This window comes from Phragmites australis, chromosome 19 (assembly GCF_958298935.1).
Source record: "Phragmites australis chromosome 19, lpPhrAust1.1, whole genome shotgun sequence".
In the NCBI taxonomy this organism is placed as follows: Eukaryota; Viridiplantae; Streptophyta; class Magnoliopsida; order Poales; family Poaceae; genus Phragmites; species Phragmites australis.
The window spans coordinates 19,958,646-19,983,509 of NC_084939.1; the positions used below are offsets into that span (position 1 = coordinate 19,958,646).

General features: G+C 47.1%; 3 protein-coding genes across 5 annotated transcripts; all 3 read right to left on the minus strand.

Moving 5' to 3' along the window:
* Positions 1-2,150: 2,150 nt before the first annotated feature.
* On the minus strand, positions 2,151-6,775 carry LOC133900557 (uncharacterized). 2 transcript variants are annotated; one of them, XM_062341735.1, is made up of 9 exons: positions 6,655-6,775; positions 6,062-6,149; positions 5,341-5,420; positions 4,235-4,337; positions 3,967-4,123; positions 3,719-3,847; positions 3,053-3,139; positions 2,894-2,938; positions 2,151-2,597 (listed from the first exon to the last, which is right to left on the minus strand). In XM_062341735.1, exons 1-9 carry the CDS (start codon positions 6,680-6,682, stop codon positions 2,439-2,441), a joined length of 876 nt encoding a protein of 291 aa, XP_062197719.1. In that variant the 5' UTR covers positions 6,683-6,775; the 3' UTR covers positions 2,151-2,438. The 2 variants fall into 2 exon arrangements, with proteins under 2 accessions (XP_062197719.1, XP_062197718.1); XM_062341734.1 differs by having other exon boundaries at positions 6,649-6,775.
* Positions 6,776-7,213: 438 nt separating this feature from the next.
* On the minus strand, positions 7,214-9,434 carry LOC133900744 (uncharacterized). Its single transcript, XM_062341972.1, has one exon. It carries the CDS (start codon positions 9,366-9,368, stop codon positions 7,533-7,535), a length of 1,836 nt encoding a protein of 611 aa, XP_062197956.1. The 5' UTR covers positions 9,369-9,434; the 3' UTR covers positions 7,214-7,532.
* A 705-nt stretch (positions 9,435-10,139) lies between these two features.
* Positions 10,140-24,772, minus strand: LOC133900745 (la-related protein 6B-like). 2 transcript variants are annotated; one of them, XM_062341974.1, is made up of 10 exons: positions 23,971-24,772; positions 22,344-22,425; positions 21,514-21,608; positions 21,239-21,310; positions 21,047-21,126; positions 20,837-20,933; positions 20,436-20,483; positions 20,289-20,357; positions 11,008-11,148; positions 10,140-10,830 (listed from the first exon to the last, which is right to left on the minus strand). In XM_062341974.1, the coding sequence occupies exons 1-10, from the start codon at positions 24,355-24,357 to the stop codon at positions 10,438-10,440; spliced, it is 1,464 nt and encodes a 487-aa protein (XP_062197958.1). In that variant the 5' UTR covers positions 24,358-24,772; the 3' UTR covers positions 10,140-10,437. The 2 variants fall into 2 exon arrangements, with proteins under 2 accessions (XP_062197958.1, XP_062197959.1); XM_062341975.1 differs by having other exon boundaries at positions 10,140-10,815; positions 23,971-24,759.
* Between the last annotated feature and the right edge of the window lie 92 nt (positions 24,773-24,864).

Sequence of the window (24,864 nt, forward strand, 5' to 3'; positions counted from 1 at the left end):
TATTACATGTCCAGTAGATAAAAACTGTCCATAAGAAAACTTTGAGCATTGACTCAAAGTTTATAGATGGGCACTAAGTATCAGTTCCAAAAGCACAGATAATGGTGGCTCATACTACGCATATGGCAATACTTAGCACCATTATTGGAAGTATGGTCCTCTTCGAATATGTTTGTTCATTGCACTTGGCAGGCAGACAACTTAGGTTCGTTGGTGTCTTGCTTGATGGAAACTCCACATGGCCACGAGTCAGCGATGTCTGAGTGCATCCAAGACCGTTTTGAGTCATCAGATCGATCACAAATGCATTGAATCGTTTCTCTTGGATTCTCGATTCCGAGAAAAGTCACAATTATGTGTCCAAATTCAATGAACCTTTATTTCCAAAGAGAGAAACATAGAATGTACATTGTTTGATCAAACTACACTCGATGTGTCATGGACTTTTGGGTAAGGGAATAATGATTAAGTGTTTCTTGCAATTTATTTCAATTTCGCACAATTTGTAATTTTTAGAGACATAGTATTACACTTGGGGGGAGGGGGGACACTATATTAGTTAAAAGCGCAGAATAAATATTTTGCAAAACAAAACATAATTAGGCTATATATATGGAAACTAGATGTGCAACGACAATATAAATATGGATGCAAAAGTGTGGAAAGTAGAGAGCCAATCAATGTAAGAATCAAATAGTGAGTGCGCCACTTGCGTTCAGGTGGATGATTGTTATTTTAGTTGTTGACTTGGGCTCGAGGAAGAACATTGAAATATTAGTATTTATTTTGCTTTTAATCTTTTCAACGTCTTATTATGCTCTTAGTTTGTCTCAGTCCAGAATGTCAACACCAAGGAAACTCATATACATAGTTAATAAAGTCAATCTTCATGGCCACATGATTAGATGCTCATTGCTCAGATGCCCATTTTTGTGCCCTGAATTCCTAAGACTCCAATATAAAATGCCGGTGCGTTTCAATTAGAACTTTAGTTCTACTTTGGCACTTTGACATTTTTTCTGTTCTCTCTTCGAGAAGAAAGGGAGCTTAATATATTAATCAGATTAGTTAAGTGATTAAATTGTTAATCTGCAAGCGAGTCAAATCTCAAACAAGGTGGCAAGTCTTGGAGGGCATTGACCTTGAAGATGCTTATGATATATATATCTTAAGTTCAAGTGAGCATTACTTGCGTTCTATGTAAAAGAATCTTCTAGTAGGGAGTAGCTAGATTTCCGAGGCACACGTGAAATCGTCGAGACAGATCACTCTTATATTTCTATGCACTGACCTTATGCGCTCACCACGTTTCTGATTTGGAAGAAGAAAACTGCAAAAACCACTTGCTATTAGAAGATGAGATGGTGATTATAATGTTTAGACGATTCATGAAGGGGCTCGTAGCCTCCAAAATGCCTCAAAATTTCCTTATAATTACCTAGTTTGGCGGCTAATCACAACCGAAAAGTACTATATGTCTCAGTTCAGCTTTGCGCTCACATTGGAATTTCTGAAAATGTGAAGTATGGGGCCATGGTATTTCAAAAGCGTCCGGCAAAAAAAGGCAGCAGTTTCAGAGAACTTGCTCGGCGTCCAACTAGTGAGCTCCATACTATGTTAAGACCACAGGTACATAGACACAGTAGAGTTTTTCACTTTTGAGATAGCATGTCATGTATGTGCACGTATACACAATTCCTTCAAAAAAATCATGTCGCACTTGCAACCATGTGAAAGGCCGTATCAGATGCCTGAAGATTCTTCACATGGTCGCAATCCTATCTGATCAGTAAAGAATTCAAGTGAAAACCTTGACATCAGCTGTGTGTGCCGAATTTTCGTTTGTTCAGTAATCAGGTGGGCTGGTAGCATGGCAATCGAACAACATCCGGTAGGGTTGCACTAGTTTCAGTGATAAAAATAGCGGCACCAACAAGGAAATAAACCTATTCAGCCCCCTGCACATGATGCCTTGGATCATGAATACTTAAAGGCTTACAGCACCAGTGAAGATGCTTGAGTCACTGTTTGGTAGGAAACCAAGCTGCCAGTTTATAGCAAAATTGGGTAACATTACTCGAACAAAGGGCTGACGATTTCGGCACCTTTGTTCTCCATTTCTCAGGGAACAGCAAGCGAATCCATGATACTTGAGCACTAAAAAAGTCAGTATTTTGTATTTTCTAGTGGGTATCTCACCTGAGAGGCATGGACCTATTTTGTCTCACAAGTCAAAATTTCAAAACTTCGTTCTATTACATAACATCCCAGCATGACATCATCAAGCGCTTCTGATAATTATGCTTTGCAGATTCTGATGAATGATCCTTCCAAAATGGGTCACCCGTATCACAGTATGCTATTTCAGAAAATATCGTTGGTAGCACGTCAAGCAGAATTCTCCAGGTTCTCTCCAGCCACATTTGACACGGATATAATCATGTTGCCGCTGCTTCTACCTGTGTCTCTGGCACTGGGATCCTGTGGAAGCAAGCAAGAAACTCCGTGTTCCCTTCTGCGCCCTTTAATGGAGATTCAATCCAGCCCTTATTGCAGAATCCAAACTCTTCCACGCCTGAAATTATTCTATCCAGTACCTGGAATGAATAAACCAGCATAGGGTCCCAGTCACCACTCAGTGGGAAAATAAAATTTGAAGTAAAAGTAGGAAACAAAACAAACACCACAAACATGTGATGGCTTTTTATTGTTGGAATGTATACAGAAATATATGGCTAGATTTCCAGAAGTAAATAGGCAACCTATTGCAAGGAACCACATATCCATAGACAGCCATGGATAATGAAAAATAATGAGAAATGGCAAACATCAATGAAAAGCTTAGTGATATTACCACAGGAATAAGATTGAAAGCAAAACAGTGAACCATTACCTCCTTATGAACCAGAGGATCTCGAACAATCCCACCACCTCCAACCTGAGGAGGATCAAATAAGATTTATTTGAGTGACTTGTTTATCTCTATTACTGTATGCTTAACAAGTAGGCTAAACTCCAACTAAGCAAAATCACTCTTCCCATCCAATCTCACCTGTGACCTACGAGCTTCAAATTGAGGCTTGATAAGTGTTATCAATATAGAGTCCGTCTTCATTACTTTAATCACAGCAGGCATAACCTAGATATCACAGATGACAAAACTGAATGCTGGGAAGCATGTATGATTGCCATTACTTCTGAAACATGCCTGGTGAAGATTGAATGAAATGAAAAACTGCAGACTTGAATAGTTGCATCACATATTCACATAGGGGTGAATGCATTCAGATTTCTTACTGCATGTTTTTAAGTCTCTTGCTTCAGTGAAGCTGATCCCATGTCTAAGAACTGTTGGAAGTTGGTGGTGGTCATCTGTGCAGTTGTTCGGTTGCTTTACAGTATATAACAAAGGCAGTTTCACAAGAACTTAGTTTTTGAAGCCCATTAACCATTTAAATCACACTAACTATACCAAGAGAGCGTTACCACACAAAAAAGGGAATTTTGTGGCACAGAAGAGCCAAATAAGGAACAGACAAGAAAAGACAAACAAACTAGTGCACTCATCCAATAACTAAGGGAAAATGCATAATTCACTTTGTTAACAACTTAATATATTGTGACATATGATACAAGCTTTGATAAAAAATGTTAACAAGGTGGATATGTTTGTGGCAGCTAAACATGTATCATAATAAAAGAGGACACTACATCATACCAAGAGAATGGAGATAAATGATAGGTCCAGCGTCACCAAGTCAACCGGTTGTGGCAGTTGAGAAAGATGTCTTAAATTTGTACGTTCGATCACCGAAACACGTTCATGTGTACGGATTTTTTCAGCCACCTGAAATAAAGTAGAGCACATAGAGATTTAAACTTACACTTCTGCAGTCGATTAGCAACTACCTGCAACTAACAGATAAGAGAGGTAGAAGCTAGATACTATCAAGGAAGTAATGAAACCTGTCCATAGCCAACATCTACACCGTAAACATATGATGCCCCATGCTGAAGTAAACAATCAGTAAAACCGCCTGTGGATAATCCTGAATCAAGGGCTATCTTTCCATCACAATCAACAGCAAATTCTTTGATAGCTGCCTCAAGCTTATGTCCTGCTCTGTATTTCATTTTTTCAAAAAAGAAAATGTATGACTATAAGCTTCAAAAATAGTGGTTTTGTTTCTTAAATCGCACAATAAATTTTTAAGTCAATTAATTAGAGCATCACCTACATACATATTTTGGGATTTCAGCCTTGATTTCGATGACTGACTTGTCAGATACTTGTGTTCCAGATTTACTTACAACTCTTCCATCCACATGGACTTTACCTACAGAAACATTAAGTTTTAATAAAGAAAGGATAGTTTATGAAGTATGGCCAATTATGAAAGGCTCAAAATCGTAAATGTCTAAATAATTTTGGAAACTGCCTATACATATCAAATGGGGCAGTAGCATGAGAAATACAAACAAGCATGCGACTTATCATGGTAGGAAGTCATGCGAATTTGCAGAAGATAACAAAGTAATCTAAGCACTATCCCCCATATAAACATATTTGCAGGTGACAGAAAAAAAAATAATGCCAAAAAAGGATTTTTAAGAAACCTAAGTAATTATTAGCTCTAGTACTAAGTAGCAAGCAGAACCAGCAGCATTGCAAGAGCACAAGTGATAAGGGGTTAATTGCTATATATTTTTCTTATTCTATTCATGACCTTGCAGTCAACTTACTGGATTTGGGTAGAATATAAAGAATATAAGATACCGTTTCTTTTTTAGGCAGTATCACACTGATAAACAAAATTTAGATGGGGTTCTTGGCGACATATTAAGCAACTTATGACAGGGTTTAGGTATGGAACAGCATGGTGGACAATACTGATTTGTGTGTAATGAAACACATAGGTTGGACACAGGACTTCAGATAATTATTATATTTGAGCATAGACAAAAAAATTGTTATATCGGAATATAGATAGATAAATGACAACAGTAAACTCGCAGTGCCACAAGTATGCCATGAATCTTTCTTTGAAAAGTGCCGTAAATATAGCTTTCTTTGAAAAGTACACCCTTGCTTTGGATGCTGACTAATCCAATTTCTTCAATCTATGACTGGGAGCTGCAGCCATTATCGTAAAGACAAATTATTTCCTAAATTCAAATAATCATCACAGGATCACCGCATGCAGTAACTTTTAGCTTAGGCGGCTAGCTTTCTGGAGCAAAGGTTCTTAAATGTAAAGTACCTAACCAATCTATGCAAAGTATGTAGGTTATGAAGACCCAAACATATGGAAGATGGAACTATCACAAGAACGAACTAACCTTGAAGAATCCATGACTGGATGTATGTTCTGCTATATTGTTGAAACCTTTCAAGGCACACTTCATCCAATCGCCTTTTTCTATGTGAGAAGATAAAAGTGAGACACAATATTAGTGGAACAAAATATCTCAAGATAGCAAAGAAATGCTCATCCTATGAGCACTCTTTTTTTACCTATCTTTTAACTGACGTCATGTCATTTTGTCAACAAAAAGGAATAGCCAAAATTTAATTAAGAAACAAATAATCAAGTTGGTTCAAATAACAATATAACAAAAAGGTAGCAAAAACCATCCAGGAGCTGACATTCACATGTCCTCTCATACTAAATAAACATCTTCAAGTTTAGCATATATCTGTCACTACAATTACAAGCTTGTTCATGTTCCAAGTACACTGCCACCACAACTATCCTAGAGGGAAACACAGATATTGACCATAAATGAGGTAGATACCATACATACTTCCAATGCTATTACAATCATAATGGTATATGTGCTATGTGACAAAAGAATTCAGGATATCTTTATCACCCAATGACCTAACTTACTAATTCCCACTCTATTTGCGAATCAGGAATTTCCTAGGTCACCACATCAATCAACTTAATTTTACTGGCTTAATCCATTCAGCAGTACCCACAAAGTAAGAGGCACTTTTTTGCAAGCATACAAATCAGAAAAGAGCAAGCAAAGATAGAGTAGGATTGAGAACTCTCACTTCTTGGGGAGCTGATTGTTTTGGGCTCTCACCGCCGCAAACGCCCGGGATGGAGGACAGCAGCTTGGCCGGATTCCAACCAGCCTAACTATGAAAGCAAACAACAAATAGACCGAATTAATCCTATCTCTTCTGAAAAGAAACAAATAGCAAGGGACCAAACAACGCAATCACCCCAGTTCGTCAGGCCTATTTCTAAATCCCATGGATTCAGTATAAATTAGAACTGAATCCTAGAAATTTCTAAAGCAATCCCCCTTCTTGAAACCGGAAAGCCCAATAATTTCATGGACACATACAAATCAAGGAAAGAGAAGGGGGAAAAGACTACTTTCAGGGTGGAAGTGTGAGAAAAAAGACCACTTTTTTAGAGAGAGGGGGGGGGGGGGGGGGAGGGGGTTGGGAGTATTTCCTTTAGCAACCTATACAAGCTAGTCCATTCCAATTTCTCAACATCTCCGCTACCGCTAGCTACGGGGACAAGGCCTCACTGTTCCCCTCCACATTGGAGGTTCGGTCTCGCGGTTCATGGAACATCAAGAAGAACTGAAGAAGAGAGGGGAAAGAGAGACTAGAGGAGCTCTTACACTTACAGTGGAACCGGAGCCTGGACGCCATCATCGCCTCCCTCCCTCGTTGTTGCTCCTGCTCTGCTTCCCTGGGAGGAAGAGATAAACCCTATCTGCGATATCGCTCAAAATAAGAAATCGCTCGGTTACCAATCCTGACAAGTAGGACCCGCGTGTCAGTTGCCACGCTGGCCAGCCGGAGCGCCACGTATGCGCTGCCTTCCAGATGGACCAGATCTTGATTCTGCAAGCAGAGGTATTCCAAGATGTTGGCTGGAAGGACTAAGAATCATCGAATATTTCACAAGATGGATCAGAATCTGGGACTGATGAGTGGATTGCTGCCTCTGTTTCTCCATTTCAATAGGTACGCTAGCAGGAATGCTGAAGTTCGACGCAGCCATGACCCATGGATACAGTAGCAGCAATGAACAGAGCAAGGTAAACACACGCATCTCCACAGACAGTTTTGTGTGCAATATGATGTTGCAGCTGGCAAAAAGCTTCGACGGGCTGTTGAATTCTCTAAATTGCATCAACGAGCCTGCTTCTTGACAATTTACATAACAGATTAACAAGATGATAGCAGCTCGTTTCACAAACCAGAACCCCATATTTTCGCAGACTGAGCTATGAACAAAGACAAACAATTCTGCTGTCTGATGCTCTGAATTGTGGCCACTGGATTAAAATGAACCGTAAGTGGTCATTCCAGAAATAAATCTATCTACCAACATAATTTACATGTGACCGGCAAAAAGAAAAGAAAGGGAACTTCATATGCTGAAAATAGTACAGGGCTGGAGCTAACACACACTCCAATGTTCGCAATGGTTCTCGCAGTACAAAGGGCACACAACATCTGAACAATGAACCCCACTGCAGTTCAGAGTTCAAGCATCTCATGTTTCAAACAAGTCGTTCTTGTAGAAGAGAGTCCAATCAGAATCATCGGATGAGACGAGCTCGAATCCTTCCGCTCTCATGGACTCAGCAACCGGAATGGGGTTCGGAGAAGCCTTGCTGTCATTATTCAGTTCATCACCGATGCAACTGAACTCAACAGATCCGAAACCACATGCTGCCGGGTGGTCGCCACCCCCCTGTAGGCAAGAACCGCTGCTTGCCTCATACATGGTGCCAGGTAAAGCCTCTTCATTGTGTGAAAGCAGCGGTGCATCCTCATCGTCAGACAACCATTTGCAGCAATCCAAGTCACCGATATCAAACATTCTGCTAACAAGCCCTTCTCGCCAAGAGATCCGAGTCTCTGCCATGACCGGTTTCTGAAAACTAGACTCCTTCCCCTTCAATTCTACGCCATGAGGAGACCTCTTAAAAGAGGTCAAGTCTATGGATTCCAGAGGGGTCGGAGCTCCTGCGAATTGGAAACTGAGCTCAGGCAATGGTGCAGGCAGAGCGTAATTTCCACGGTAATCATCATCCCCAGGCTTTGGGGACAAACTCATCATCTCAAGACATTCCACCACTGGATCCATCATCTTCATTGGACGACTGCCTGTCCTTGTCAACCCTGAGCGTGTGCCATTACTGACACTTTCAGGCCATGACTCACCAGAAATTGGCGTCGGATCCGCTGCCGAGCCATAACGGTAGCTGCTGCCCAGTCCCTGTTGGGCACACAAAGATCGTAGTCTAGAGGACTCCGATGCCCTCTTGACAATAAGTGAGAAGGGACTAATGCTATCACCACTGCTCGGCGTCTTCTGCACCGGAAGAAATCCCGATGACGGCGTCGTCCCGGACATCTCTGATGCCGGTGTGCCAAAGTCCAGCAGACCGCCTAGCAGCGGCGAGCCTAATAGCCCCGTGCAGTCCGGGGAGAACCGCCAAAACGCGTCCTCCAAGGAGCATCTCTGCACGAAGATATCGTCCTCGAGCAAGTCCACTCCGCCTTCCTCGCGCGGAGACACCAGCCAGTTCACGGACGCCACCTCGTTTCCGCATTTCGTCGAACACGTCCCGGCCGCCTGCTCCGACGGCGAGGACAGCCAGTGCATGGACGCCCTGGACGGCTCGGCGTCGTCGAGGTCCTCGCTCGCCATTCCCTCTCCGGCGATGGCCAGGATGCCCCTCGGCCGGCACTTGCGCCGGTCCCCGACGCCCAGCAGGACGTGGTGCCCGGCCGCGAAGCATGCCGGCGTCGCGGACCCGCACGCCGCCACCTCCGGCGAGATCGACGCGTGGACCGGTGGCGTCGCGCCTGACGCAGACTCCGGCGTGGCCCCCGAGTCTGCCTTCTTCTCCGGCGTCAGGGCCTCGAACTGCTCCTTCCCCCTCGCAGGCCACTGCTGCTTGCCGGTCGGCTCCTGCCTCCTGATCTGCCCACCGATCGGCTCCGGCCCCCTCCTCCTCGGTTCTTGGCCGGGGCATCGCTGGGCCCTGGTTCTTGATTCCTGATCCGGGAGCCGGTCCCGCCTCCTGGCCCCCGGCCGGGGCTTGGGGTCGGGGGGCGTGGGGGTCCTCGGGGTGGACGCGGACCTCGACCTGGACCCCGAGGTGGCGGTGGAAAGGAGGAAGCGGAAGCACCCGGGGCGCGCGTCGCCGGAGTTGAGGTCGGAGAGGGGGCTGCGGCGGCGGCTGGAGCCTGCTACGTTCTTGGGCTTGGGCGCCGTCGCGGGGGAAGGGGACCTGGACGGGGAGGGCTTCCTGGGCCTGGATGCGGAGGCTGTCTTGGATGACGGCCTGGCCATGGGTGCGGCGGTGGAGGAGGGCATGGTGGTGAGGGGAGAAGGGGTTGTGGAGGGTAGCCGTTGGGGGAAGGGGTTTGAAAGAGGGTAGTAAACCGGTGGTGGTATTGAGATCTGTGCGTGCGTCAAACATATGGGCCATTCAAAGGGCTGATCTTCTGTAACGGCAATTACGCTCACAGCAACGGAATCACGGGAGACCTAGATCATTCGAACGGGGTGTGTTTGATTGTCAGAATTTACATTAATTTTATTCGGTGAATATCTTATTAAGTGAATATGTATAATATGTATCTGTTTATATAAATAGATTTATTTGTCAGAATCACAAAATCATTTTTATATGAGCAACTATTGTATGCACTCAGACAATATTGGATTCGGTCAATAAAATAGAAATTTAACTTAAGCTGTCTAAACATATGTAACCATCATTTTTTTTCAACAAAAAAATATAACTCTGTTTAGACTATTTCCTCTCAATCTTCATATACATTTATACCATCAAGACTCCGTGATGGAACAACCATACACACCCATGGAGAATTGGACATATCAAATTATTATTATTATTAGCACTATCTAAGTGTCGTAGACACAGGCTATGGAAAATCTGGGATTGGGAAAATTTGCAGCGGCAGGTAAGGATTTATCCCATCAATAGAGCATTGTCCCCCATTTTCCTTCAATGACTTATTCATGGAAAATCTAGCTTCTCTCGTGAAAATAGTACAAACATAGAAATTAGCAGGCTCAGACTCTCACGGTAATGAAAGATGACCAGCACACCAACAAACATCATCAAAATTTTACAAGGGTCCTCCTTTTCCTTTTTAATAAGAGTATTTCACTTCTCTGTCTTACAGCCAAAACTGCGAAAAGGACAAAAGTGAAATTACAAAATGGCCGCAATCGTACTAGTCACAAACCAGTATTCTGCTAGTTTCAAAGTACACACAGCACATGCAAACTTGTATGGTCCATAAATTAGAAAGCAACCTACGAGGAGACTTCTAAAAGGCAGTCTCTCACCATACCTATCAACATGAGAAACAGTAATCGATGTGTCTCGTCTCCCCATTTGCGTGATTCGAATTCAAGGTTCAGGTTCGCTAGCGGATACACTGGGTGATGTTTGCGGCTTCCCTCTGCCCATGGTGAATCCACGTGTGCCATCTGGCATGCGCGGCCCTGTAGGCTGTTTGTTAGCCGCTGTGAGTGCCTGTGGCTGCGGTTGTGCCTGCTGCTCCTGCTGCTGCTCAATCTTCATTGGGTGGCCAGATGGTGTGGTTACAACCGGAATGGCGCCACTACGGCTGTTACCGTGGTGGTTGCTGTTTTGGTGCTGCTGCTGATGGTGGTTGTTGTGATGTTGATTGTTGTTATGGTGGTGATAACCACGCCCTCGGCCTCTGCCACCACGGCCACGGCCTCTGCCATGTCCTCGTCCCATATCTCCAGTGCCATCCTCAGTCTGTACAAAATCAAACTATGTGACAAATGAGCTCCCTTTAGCAAACTTGGGAGGTACACAACTGGACACTTTTAAATTAAATCGATCATGAACTTTCTAATGAAAATCCACAAATAAGTGAAACCTTGTGCAAGGAAATATTGCTGATACCACACCCAAGCCTAGGTTATCGAGAGTAAAAGGAAGTAGTACCACGTGTTCTCCATGTGCATCTGACAATTGAGATGTTTCTTCTAGATGTTTATCATTTGGTTGGTAAGAAGTGGAGACATTCTCCTCATCACCATATCCATCAGCTTCTGGCCCACCCTTTTTCCCTCTTCCTCCCTTTGTCTATACCGCAAAGAGCAGTCAATAACAAATTAGAAGTAGAAACAATTGGTGCAAACATTTTTTAAAAAAAATTATCATGGACATGATTGTTCTGCAATACAAACAAATTTAAAATAGCATATCATACACAAAAATTTGATTGATTTCAATTTTAAATAGTAGTTCACAAATGCTTCCTAATAGATCAGAATTCAAACAGATACTTCCTACTCTGTTCATCCATTTGTGTGTTTTAGTGTCGGGATTTATTTTTTCACATGTTAGTACTAAGTTAAGCTTATAGCAAAGTTCAAATACATCAATCTAATAAATTATATTGATGCCAGAATTTCATAGATGCATTGCTTAATACAATGCCACAGGAGAGGCTTATCCAACATAAAGTGGAGCAATGGTTGTGGTCATGCTTAACATTGCCATGAATTCCGTTCTATTAAAAATGAATGACTAAAAATAGATAAATTCAAGAATAAATCAATGCCGATCTTCCTAGAGCATGTCGTGCTAAAAAAAATTCAAATTCCTAGAATTAAAAAATCTATTTCATGGATAGTACAGGTCAGAAGTTCAGTTTGAAGCACTTCAAATTTGTTCATGGTGGAACCCCTTGAGCTCCCTCATTTCCTACTAAAGTCTCTCAAGCCCTTACTACATTTCACTTCCTATCGTATGATGCTTAGCTTGACATAGATAATTCTGTCACTTAGGGACTGTTTGTTTCAGCTGTGGATTCTGAAAAGTAGGTTTTGAATTCTGGATTGTGGAAAGTTGAGGGTTGTTTGGCAACCTAAATTCTAGTGGGTTGGATTGCTACTTTGTGCATGTCAAAAGTCTGAAATACCCTCAAAAGCTGGATTACCACGTCACCTCCGGGCCCACAAGTCGGTGACCTGGTACAGGGGAGAGCCCGGCCGTGGCTCGCACGACCTCGCCACGGTGAGCGGCGCTCCGGCTTGCTCGGGCGGTGGCCTAGGCGGCTACAGGGGACCCTAACGGTCCTCCTAGGTGCTTGCGCCGGGGCACGAGGTGTTCGGTGCGGCTTGGCGACGTGCTGGCGGCGGTAGTGGCCATGGCGCCCGGTGCGGTGGTTGGCCGGCGGCAGAAAAGGAAAAAGGGGCACGGCTCGAGCATTTGTGGGGTAAAGGGTGCTCACCGAGTTTCCGGTTGAGGAAGAGGGGGTTCGAGGAGTCCCGGCCATGGTGATGTGCTTTGGCGGAAATGGCGCAACGGTGGCGGCAGTTCTCCAGCGATGGATTCCTGAGATTGACCGAGGGGATAGGTTTTAGGGGTGAGGGAGATGGTGTAGGCGCGAAGGATTGGCTGAAGCCGGTGAAGATGACACGCTCGGTCTTCGTTGAGGCAGCGGTGGCTGCCCATTCTTGCTTGGCTTGGTCTAGTCAGCGGTGGGCTGGAGCGTGCCGGCGTTGGTGAAGAACAGAGCGCGGAGCTCGGCGGGTTCGCGGTGGAAGGACCTCGCCAACGGCGATTCCGGCGGTAGCTTGACCAACAATTCTGGAGGCACGTCAGCGGGGATGCGTCTCCGGCGGAGAGAGACGAGTCGGGGAGAGAGACGAGGAAAAAACGGTTCGCTGTTGAGATTGCAATGGCACTGGTGAGTAAATACATCAAAAATTCATGCCCACGTTGGTTTGCTCAGATTCCACAATCTGTAAAAGCTGCTCTCCACCGGATTGTGAGATTGTGACAATCTAGCAAGCGGATTGTGGAATCCGGACCCCAAAAGCTATATCCCATTATTGACTTTCCCCATATTACGAGATAAATGCAACTAACTGGTAGTTTCATTATCAGTGCATCATGGTCCTCATAGTGATGTATTAAAGATATATAAAAGGTTGGAATCAAGATAAGTGGTGGTGGCAGTGGGTGGGTGTCTATCTGTAGTTAAATCAGCCTCTAAACATAAAAATGTCTTCATAACCATAGCATAGTCAGTAGGGAAAGAAAAAGAGTGATAGGATAAGTCCTTGTGCAGTCTTTGTGGGGCTGCCACATGGTGGTCTTGCTGCCCATATGCTTTAGGACAGCATCTAGGACACTAGGACAGCATCTTAGACTAGAGGACAGCATCTAGGACAGCATCTTAGACTAGAGGACAGCATCTAGGACAGCATCTAGGACAACATCTTAGACTAGAGGACAGCATCTAGGACAGCATCTTAGACTAGCATCTTAGACTAGCATCTTGGCATATGCTTGGCTGGCCATGGGCCTATAAATATGTATTCCCAACCCCTCAGGTTGGTATGGCATTTGTGTGAGAAATAGAAAAAATTGCCCCAACTCCTAGTGTCATCCTCTCTCGATGAGAGTAAGAATTCTTCTACTACCAAGAATAAGAATTCAGCGACTAACAAATGGTATCAGAGCCTGTTTATCCTGTAGCCTGAGCATCTCCTGCTCATCTCCCCCCTCAGCTTCACAGCAGCCCCAGCTAAGAGCAGCAGCATCCCCGGTTGCTCCTGCTCACCCCTCTCCCTCTGCGCAGAGCAGCAGTAGCTCGTCTGAAGCAGCCCTCTCCCCACGCAGCAGCCCTTCCCCGGTAGCGCGTCATGTCCGCAGGGCAGTCTCAGCGCTCGGTCGCCTCGAGCACGCGGCGCCGGCAGGAGGCCGAACTTGCCGCGGCAGAGGAACGCGAGCGAGCGGCGGCAGAGACCGCTGCGGCGGCGGCAAGGGCGTCGAGGCTGGCAGCGGCGGAGCTAGCAGCAGCCAGAGCGGAGGCAGAAGCAGCGGCGGCGGCGGTTGCAGCGCGTGCGGCGGCAGCGGAGGTCGAGGCTCTGCGCGGCAGCACCGGCAGCTCCATTTCTGCTGACGACAGCGCCGACGCGGACCTCGAGCTGCCGGAGGCAGAGGCAGCGCGAGAGCGGGCGGCACAGTGGGCAGCGGCGCACGCCCACGAGCGGGGCGGCAGCCCAGACAGGCGCGGACGCGCCGGCGGCGCTCCTGGAGGAGGCGCGCACGCCGGCGGCGCTCCTGGAGGAGGCGCGCACGGCAACGGTGGCGGACGGGTCGATGGAGAGCGCGGCCTTTACAGGCGGCGTGGCTCTCTCTCCCCGGATCGGTACCATGGTCACCACGGGTTCCAGGCTGTTGTCAGGGACGTCGGCCCCGGCGGTGGGTGGCCTACCCTCACTAAGACCAACTACGTCGAGTGGGCTGCGGTGATGAGGGTAAAGCTCCAGGTGCGGCACATGTGGGAGGCAGTCCGGTACGGCGACGTCGACTACGACCAGGATCGACGGGCGCTGGATGCCCTCATCGCAGCAGTCCCGTCCGAGATGCAGTTCTCGCTTACCAATAAGCGGACTGCCAAGGAGGCTTGGGACGCCATCGCTGCGGCACGCATCGGCAGCGACCGCGCCCGCAAGTCCACACTGCAGGCACTTCGCAAGGAGTGGGAGAACCTGGCCTTCAAGCCAGGTGAGGACGTTGATGACTTTGCTCTCCGTCTCAACACTCTGTTGCAGAAGATGGTGCAGTTCGGCGATGACACCTACGGCGAGGAGAGAGCTGTCGAAAAGCTCTTCCGTTGCGTCCCCGAGAAGTACAAGCAGATGGCTCGCTCGATCGAGTCTCTGCTGGATCTCTCCACGATGTCGATCGAGGAGGCGATAGGTCGCCTCAAAGTTATCGACAGCGATGAGCCACAATCTCTCTCGGGGCCCATCACCACTGGCGGGAAGCTCCTTCTCACTCGGGAGCAGTGGGATGCCTGCCAGGGTGACCGGAGGAAGGGGGAGCCTTCTTCCACGACAGGCGGCCGCAAGCGTGGCAAGCCGCGCAAGGCGCGCAGAGACGCCCAGGCCGGGGCGCGAGGACGTGCCGAGGGTGATGCCCGCGGAGGCGCCCAGGGCGGCACCGCCGGCAAGCACAAGCCGGCACGAGACGACACCTGCCGCAACTGCGGCCGGCTTGGCCATTGGGCCAAGGACTGTCGTCAGCCACGACGCGGCCAGGCCCACGTCGCACAGGCGGAGGAGGAGGAGCCGGCTCTGTTCATGGCTCATGCGAGCATAGAGCTACCTCCAGCGGCACCGGCCGCAGCGGCTCTCCTCCACCTTGACGAGCCAAAAGCACACGCCCTCCTCGGCGACGGCTCCGGCAACGACAAGACTGACGGGTGGTGCCTCGACACCGGCGCCACCCATCACATGACCGGTCGCCGGGAGTTCTTCACCGAGCTTGACTCTAGCGTCCGAGGCTCCGTCAAATTTGGGGATGCCTCCGGCGTGGAGATCAAGGGCGTCGGTTCCATCATCTTCACCGCCGTGTCTGGTGAGCACAGGCTGCTCACCGGAGTCTACTACATTCCCGCGTTGAGGAACTCTATCATCAGCTTGGGACAGCTGGATGAGAACGGTTCGCGCGTGGTTGTTGAGGATGGAGTCATGAGGATTTGGGATCGCCGTCGTCGCCTTCTTGCCAAGGTAACCAGAGGCACAAATCGACTCTACGTCCTTAACGTGCAGGTGGCACAACCCCTCTGTCTCGCCGCTCGTCGGGACGACGAGGCGTGGCAGTGGCACGAGCGCTTCGGACACCTTCACTTCGAGGCCCTGAAGCGGCTCAGTGCCGCAGAGATGGTGCGAGGCCTGCCGTGCCTCGACCATGTGGAGCAGCTCTGCGACGTCTGCGTGTTGACGAAGCAGAGGCGACTCCCCTTTCCCCAGCGGACGAGCTTCCGAGCCAAGGAGAGGCTCGAGCTTGTGCACGGGGACTTGTGTGGCCCGGTGACACCGGCCACACCGGGAGGACGACGCTACTTCCTGCTGCTCGTCGACGACCTCTCCCGCTACATGTGGGTGATGGTCCTCGGCAGCAAGGGAGAGGCTGCGGACGCCATCAGACGCGCGCAGGCTGCTGCGGAGGCGGAGTGCGGCCGCAAGCTGCGCGTGCTGCGCACCGACAACGGCGGCGAATTCACGGCGGCTGAATTCGCGTCGTACTGCGCTGATAAGGGCATTCAGCGCCACTACTCCGCGCCGTACAGCCCGCAGCAGAACGGCGTCGTCGAGCGGCGCAACCAGACGGTTGTGGGGATGGCTCGGGCCCTCCTCAAGCAGAGGGGGATGCCGGCTGTCTTCTGGGGAGAGGCGGTGGTGACGGCCGTCTACATCCTCAACCGCTCGCCTACCAAGGCGCTCGACGGCAGGACGCCGTACGAGGCTTGGCACGGGCGCAAGCCGGCGGTCTCCCACTTGCGGATCTTCGGCTGCCTCGCGTTCGCCAAGGAGCTTGGCCACATCAGCAAGCTCGACGACAGGAGCACTCCGGGAGTGTTCATAGGCTACGCGGAGGGCTCGAAGGCCTACCGCATCCTCGACCCGAAGACACAGCGTGTGCACACGGCGCGCGACGTTGTGTTCAACGAAGGGCGAGGATGGGCGTGGGACAAGGCGATGGACGACAGATCGGCTCCGACGTACGGCGACTTCACTGTCGAGTACGTCCACTTCGAGGGAGCTGGGGGAGTAGGCAGCTCTTCTTCGACGAGCGTGTCTACCCCAGTCCCCGAGCCTCCACCGACCCCGGTGCCTGCTACTTCGACAGCACCACGTTCTCCAGCCAGGACCTCGGCTGCGATGAGTTCTTCGCCGGCTCCACCACAGCCGGCAACGCCACGCACTCCAGCACCGACAGGCACCTCTCCGGGCACGTCTACTCCAACACCAGCTCGTGTCGAGCACAGCCCGGTTGAGCTCGCTACTCCGCTCTCTCACGACGAGGAGCGCATCGACGCGTACCACGACGGCGAGCCGTTGCGGTACCGTACGATGGAGAACCTTCTCGGCGACCAGCCGGTGCCGGGACTGGTGCCTCACGATCTGGAGGCGCAGTTGCACCTTGCGTGTGACGACGGCGAGCCTCGGTCGTTTGCAGAGGCCGAGAGACACGCGGCATGGCGCGCCGCGATGCAGTTGGAGATGGATGCGGTTGAGAAGAACCGCACCTGGGAGCTTGCTGACCTCCCTCGTGGTCACCGAGCGATCACCCTTAAGTGGGTGTTCAAGCTGAAGAGGGATGAAGCCGGCGCCATCGTCAAGCACAAGGCTCGCTTGGTGGCACGAGGTTTCGTGCAGCAGGAGGGGGTAGACTTCGACGACGCCTTCGCTCCCGTGGCACAGATGGAGTCCGTGCGACTCCTCCTTGCGCTAGCTGCCCAGGAGGGCTGGCGTGTTCATCACATGGACGTCAAGTCGGCGTTCCTTAACGGCGACTTGAAGGAGGAGGTCTACGTGCACCAGCCGCCGGGATTTACGATCCCCGGCAAGGAGGGCAAGGTGCTCCGCCTGCGCAAGGCCCTCTATGGCTTGCGGCAGGCACCGAGGGCGTGGAATGCCAAGTTGGATTCCACGCTAAAAGGGATGGGCTTCGAGCAAAGCCCGCACGAGGCGGCCATCTACCGACGGGGCAGTGGAGGAACTGCTCTGCTGGTGGGTGTCTACGTCGACGACTTGTTGATCACCGGCATCAAGGATGCGGAGGTGGCGGCATTCAAGGAAGAGATGAAGGCCACCTTCAAGATGAGTGACCTGGGACCTCTCTCCTTCTACCTGGGGATCGAGATGCACCAGGATGACTCCGGGATCACGCTTCGACAGACCGCCTACGCCAAGCGCGTCGTTGAGCTAGCTGGGCTCACTGACTGCAACCCAGCTCTCACTCCGATGGAGGAGAGGCTGAAGCTGAGCCGCGACAGCACGACGGAGGAGGTGGACGCTACGCAGTACCGGCGTCTTGTGGGGAGCCTTCGCTACCTCGCCCACACACGGCCGGACTTGGCATTCTCCGTCGGCTACGTTAGTCGGTTCATGCAGCGACCGACGACGGAGCACCAGCAGGCTGTGAAGAGGATCATCCGCTACGTTGCGGGGACTCTCGACCACGGCCTCTACTACCCTAGGTGCCCTGGGGCGGCACACTTCGTCGGGTACAGCGACAGCGACCACGCCGGCGACATCGACACCAGCAAGAGCACGAGCGGGATCCTCTTCTTCCTCGGCAAGTGCCTCGTTAGCTGGCAGTCGGTCAAGCAGCAGGTGGTGGCTCTGTCCAGCTGCGAGGCCGAGTACATAGCGGCCTCCACCGCTTCAACTCAGGCGCTCTGGCTCGCTCGACTGCTTGGTGATCTCCTCGGCAGAGACACTAGAGCGGTGGAGCTCAGGGTGGACAGCAAGTCCGCTCTAGCCCTGGCAAAGAACCCCGTTTTCCATGAACGGAGCAAGCACATCCGGGTGAGGTACCACTTCATCCGAGGCTGTTTGGAGGAAGGGAGCATCACGGCGAGCTACATCAACACCAAGGATCAGCTTGCGGACCTGCTCACCAAGCCTCTTGGGAGGCTCAAGTTCCTTGAGCTCTGCTTCAGGACCGGGATGGTTCAATCTTCCCACAAGACGACGCACAAGACTTAGGGGGAGAATGATAGGATAAGTCCTTGTGCAGTCTTTGTGGGGCTGCCACATGGTGGTCTTGCTGCCCATATGCTTTAGGACAGCATCTAGGACACTAGGACAGCATCTTAGACTAGAGGACAGCATCTATGACAGCATCTTAGACTAGAGGACAGCATCTAGGACAGCATCTTAGACTAGAGGATAGCATCTAGGACAGCATCTAGGACAGCATCTTAGACTAGAGGACAGCATCTAGGACAGCATCTTAGACTAGCATCTTAGACTAGCATTTTGGCATATGCTTGGCTGGCCATGGGCCTATAAATATGTATCCCCAACCCCTCAGGTTGGTATGGCATTTGTGTGAGAAATAGAAAAAATTGCCCCAACTCCTAGTGTCATCCTCTCTCGATGAGAGTAAGAATTCTTCTACTACCAAGAATAAGAATTCAGCGACTAACAAAGAGGACCATGATACATATACAAAAAGCATGACAATCAACTCCATTATTTGAATTCATTTCACTCAACTATATTAATAAAAAAGGATTCCTCCTAAAAAGCACTGTGCAGTAGATTCCAGTAAGTACGTAGGTAAGATCAGTAATAAGAAATCAAAACAACTGTGTTATCTATGGCTTTATGCATCCTCTTAAGATGTAAACACAAAGGAGCACACACTAGATTTGCAAAACAAAGGAAAATTGTTCTATAATGCTTTATACATTGATTTCAAACACGATTATCATGGCGACACAACAAAAATATCTATCATGAATACTGGGAGCTGCTGCTAAGATTATCCTATGTCACAATTTTATTCAAAATGTTAACTATCTTGATTTTTACTGCAATATCTAATTTTGAAATTTCAGTTTAGATAGTAACCTGATAAAATTTGTAACATTAAGATTAAAATTTGTAAATTCAGAAGTAAATCTCAAAGCTAAAACTCAAATGGATTTCGGATTAAAATGTTTGCAATAATGAAGTTTGACTCATATGGAAAAACAAGTTTGAAATTTATAAATTCACAATAAATTTTTCAAGATTTTAAAATTTGGTTGCATTGTTCGACATTAAAACTCAACTGATCTAAACTAAAGTTCATATGTTTCTAATTTCTTAAATAAAAGATCTATTTCTTTCAGTGTTAATGAATATTTTCAATAGAAAAAAATCTATATAAATCAAACTTCATAATGGGCACAGGAAGCAACAGTTTTCAAATCCCTGTGTCAAAACTACTTTAAGTTGACCCAAAACCTAAACATAACACAGAAGCGTGTTGAACATATTCTAAAAAAGTCAAAAGATTGCTTATGTGGAATAGTGACCACAATTTCCACTATCACTGACCCGCTATACCACCACACTTTCCACTCGATTGTACTAGTAATAGCTGAGATTTGGCATGTAGGCCCTGTTCGAGGGAGCTTTTTTTTTTCTTTCCAAAAGCAGCTTTTCGAGTCTGGTTGTACTTTTGGCTTTTAGTTGAAGAGTGACTTCCGCTCCACAAAATCCATATTCAAAAGCAACCTGTTTCAGGGAGATTTGTCCGGGGCTTCAAAAGCGCTATACTATACGTATGTTCCATTTGTAATATGCCATATTGAGGTACTATGACAAGTTCTGCCATCATGATGTTTGTATAAGCAGTTAAACATCAATACAACTGTAAACCATCTCATGTGCAATTGATAAAGCCCAACGCATAGTTACCATGCAAGTGTTCAGCAATCGAACTCTGAGCCCACTTCTCCAGTTCCTCTCATCATTAAGTTCCACAATCTGTACCGCATGAAGCAATTTAATATGATGCATGTACAAAACAAATGTGTTTTTAAAATATCATATAAAGATGCATACCGCTTTCGTAGCATCTTCAATAGTATCATACTCAACAAAAGCATGCAGCTGCCATGAAGGAAAAACAAATATTATTTTGGCAAGAAATCAATTAGCAAAAAGGTGTGCCATCATATGAAAAGAGTGTGATGAAAAATGAGAATGTGAGATAAAGAAATAATTTGTCCGTCGCATAACAGATAATGATTCATTTGAACCAAGTTGCATATCTTATCTTATTATTCGATATATTTAGCCATTTGAAGCTAAGTTGCATACTTTCTTAGCAATGTTTCAATATAGTTGCATAACTAATTTTGATTCAATGGATCCAATCAGAAATACTTAGTTACAAAAGGTACTCTAATTCAAGTCTTAAGAACAATATGATTTGAAGAGATAGAAACAGAAAAGGTAATTACTTTGTTGGCAAAAAGCATATCTAGCTTGGAAGATCTGTTAGTAACTGGACCAGTGCCATTTGGGGTCTGAGGATAGCATGTTCGAATTGTCCTGACACTGAAACATAGAAAACAAAAATAAAATTAGAAACGTAGTGTATGATTTTTTCTCAATTTTTATGACTGAAAAGGATGTGGTGCCACTTTACATTGACCAACATTAACGTTTACCTGCCAACAGCTGAAAAGAGCCTCATTAGATTCGGGTAAGAATGATCATCTGGAAGGTTTTCTGCAACAACAATTCGGGCCTACAAGACAGGAGTTTTCCTTGTCTGACAGTCTAGCATATATTTTATCCCTAGAAAATACTATATAATTGTTTTGGTAGTGCCATTCAATGTATAAAGAGTTTGTAATCACCTGGAGTTCTTCTAAATCTGATTCTGTAAATGGCCTCTCACGTTTTACTCTTGTTCCATCATCACTAATGACCTATAGATATGTCCAAATAATGTTATTGAGGAGATAAGTAACATGAATTTGCAGAGGAAAGACATAAGCAAAATTGAATGCATGTTGCCGCTAATCTTATACCTATGACCTATTAAGGATAGAGCGAACTAAGAAACTTCAGAATAAAATAATGCATTTTAATATCAGGCTCCAACTTATAATCGGATTATCATGGAACTTACAAGCTTTGATGACGTCCGAAGAGCTGAAGCAAGCATGGAATTACTTGGCACCAAAGCCTTAATTTTCTTAAAGCTAGCAACAACTGATATTGGCACTGCATTGAGTACCAAAGTTAGGTTAATCTTCTTCACATTAAGCACAAAGAATTTTCACAAAAGATATAATTGAATAAACAGAACTATAATACTGAAGTCATGGTCAGAAGATCTTTCTTCTAAGACAACTCATTTCTGTAACATAAGGAGAGGAGGAGATTATTCAGATAAATAAGGTAACCATTTTTCTGTTATAAATTTCAGTAAAAGAGAATATATAATAGCTCACTCTTAGAAAAAGTGAGCTATATGTAATACTTGTGGGAATCATCGATTCCAAATCTATCATAAAATGTAAAAAAGAAAAATCTATTTTCAATTAAAAACAGTTTGCTTCATGAATCAAATCTTTGAGTAGACTGGATCAATCTTACCCTGATTGAGATGCATCCAACAGAAAATGTCTCTATCAGAAAATGAGCCAAGTATGATGATGTCACAAATCTAATCTAGGAAAGTAACTGAACAGTAGCCTGCATGCATATAAATATAGAACCTCCAGCATATGTCAATATTCACTTTGGAAGCCTATTTTGATTCTGACCACCACCTTACAGCAGCAAGACTTTAAGCATGATTTGATTTCCAATGATGGAAAGAAAGCTATAAATGTTACTTACTGATAACAGATTCCTTTCAAGAAACAACCGTAAATTCAACACCAGGAATCAATATGGTAACTTTCTAACTTGACATCTCAAGGCAATAGCTTCCGAAGCAAGCATAGAACTCACCGTATCCTTCAGGATCCCTAGTAATAAACCTCATCAAATGTTCAGTAGTGGCCAGGTTTATATCACTGAAATAATACTCCACCTACAAGGTCAATACTTTATGAAATGAGAAACTACAGAAACAAAAAAGGATGCTCTTTACAGCACACGCTAAAAGACACCAAGTTTGCATTCGCCTGGATTTTCTAGATCACTACCAGCCACAAGGCTATAGACGTCATATCGAACTAATTAAAAATCAGCAATCTCAAAACTAAAACAATAAAATGAAGCGCCGATAGACGGACGGGAACTAGAGAGCACAAATGATAGTTCATAACCAACAGAATATACCAACTTGTCTTAATTATCGACAACGGAAAAATACCAACTTAACTTAATTATAGCTTAACCAATAAGCAATAAGAAATTGAAACTATATTATCGACATGATTGTGTCTAAGAAACACCAAGTGTAATTACATGACAGCTCAAAGAACAATATCTGCACGAGTAAGCATGTCCATAATTTCTTTCCAACTTCAAGCAGACAAGGCGATAGACTGCTATAACGTTTTTGCAGCAGAATTAGAGCATCAGAAGAGCAGTTGTTGCTTATAAGAAATGCTACAATAAAAAAGATAAAGTACAATAAGACACAAACTGATGTAACCAGCTGGATATAATGTTAATTAAATCTAACTTCTTAACCCATCAAAACATGATCCATCCTGACAAATAACACATTTGAGAAATTAGATTGCTTGCAGCTCAATCCCTTCTGGGGTTCGTATAGTCCTCTCGACTAAACAACACTTGTATTGTACCTAAGACTACAAAGCTCCGACAGTAATCTTACTACAACTAAAAGCAGACAGCTCAAGCTGAGCGATATTTGCCTTTTCATGGAATACAAACACCCCGTGGTAATTTGACACCTGGAGCCTTGAGTAGTCGAACGTCACAAATACTCTGTGCTTGTAAATGTTCCTAGAATGACGTCAGTTAAGACATCACCACCACATCACACATCTACCTCTCAACGGCATTGGATGCATCAGGTTTAAATGGGAGTTAATGACGTAAGTATAGAGCAGAATCTAAAACCAGGGTGTAACCTTGTCTCTTGATTCCAAAACATGATTAAAAGTAATGTCTGTCCGCAGGACAAGTCAGAAATCAATCAATTAGCTTAAACTAGAAAATCACCCTGAACTTTCTGTATCATCATTACTTAAGAGACGACCAATTATATCCAACCGCTTAACCTATCAAACATGATCCATCCTGACAGATACTACACGTGCACAAATAGCAAAATACCACAATTAGACAAGTTACTAGATTGCTAGTAGCTCCATTCCGCCTCTATTAAATAACATGTGCACTACGCAGCTCCTACATCATGGTTGCTGCAACTAAGAGCAGACAGCTCAATTTGAACTATGTTTGTCTTCTTATTCAATCCAAATGTATCTAAAATGGCCTGAGGAACAGATGGCCTTTTCACGATCTATGTAGGAGTAATAACGGCTCTATCTTCTTGAGACTAAAAGATGTAGCAAATTAAGCAAATTTCATTCCTGATCTAACTGCGCCTATCGAATCGGGCAGCACAACGAAACGACAGAGAGGAGCACCCACCAACCTGCTTTATGATCTTGTGCACCGCGTCGTCAAAGATCTCGTCCCTCGCCGGCTGCTGCGCCTGCGCCGGTTGCTCAGCCTCGACCGGCTGCTCCGCCGCGGCGGCGGCACGGAACCCGGCACCACCGGCGCCAACCGCCGCGTAGTACCCGAACGGCGGCGGCGGCGGCGGCCCCGCAACGAAGAACGCCGCGGAGCGCGGTGGCGGCGGGAACAGACGGACCACCGTCTGCGCCGGCGGCGGGGGTGGGGGTGCCGCCGCCGCGGCCCGCGGCACGAACTCCGGCGCCTGCGCGTTGAGGCGGCTGGCGGAGCCGCTCCGCGGGAGCCCCCCCGGCCGCTCCTCCGCCCCCGCCGCCGGCGGGTCCGCAGCCTCCTGCTGCGACATTAGTGCCAGGGCTAGGGTTTCCGTGCCACAACCACCACAAGCAGCAGTAGCAGAGCAAAGCAGCGGAGGTAGCAGTGAGTGATCAGCAAGGTTGCGAGAGAACCGCAACTAATTAGAGCAAGGCGCAGCGGAGAAGGAGGGTTTCTCGAAGGTCGCGAGCGCCGGCGAGGTCGGGTATTTATAGGGGCAGGCTTCCCCCGGGGGATCGGTCTCGGTCGGCGCCGCGGCCACGCTCCGCCTCCTCCGATCGGAGCGGGAGGTGGCTAGTTGGGATGTTCTTGTGTGCGTGGACCCGGTGTATAGTCTGGTGGGTTTGTAGGACGTTGAATGGACATCGAGATTGGAATTTGAGTGTCGCGGTGTATGGGCGCGGTGTATGGAGTGGGGGAGGCGACAGGATTGGATCGAGGCGGACCGCACCCGTGGCTGTCGTCTCCGTACGATGTAAGGGTGGCAAGTCGGGACTGGATGGAACTGTTGACAAACTATTGTTATTGGATGTAGTCC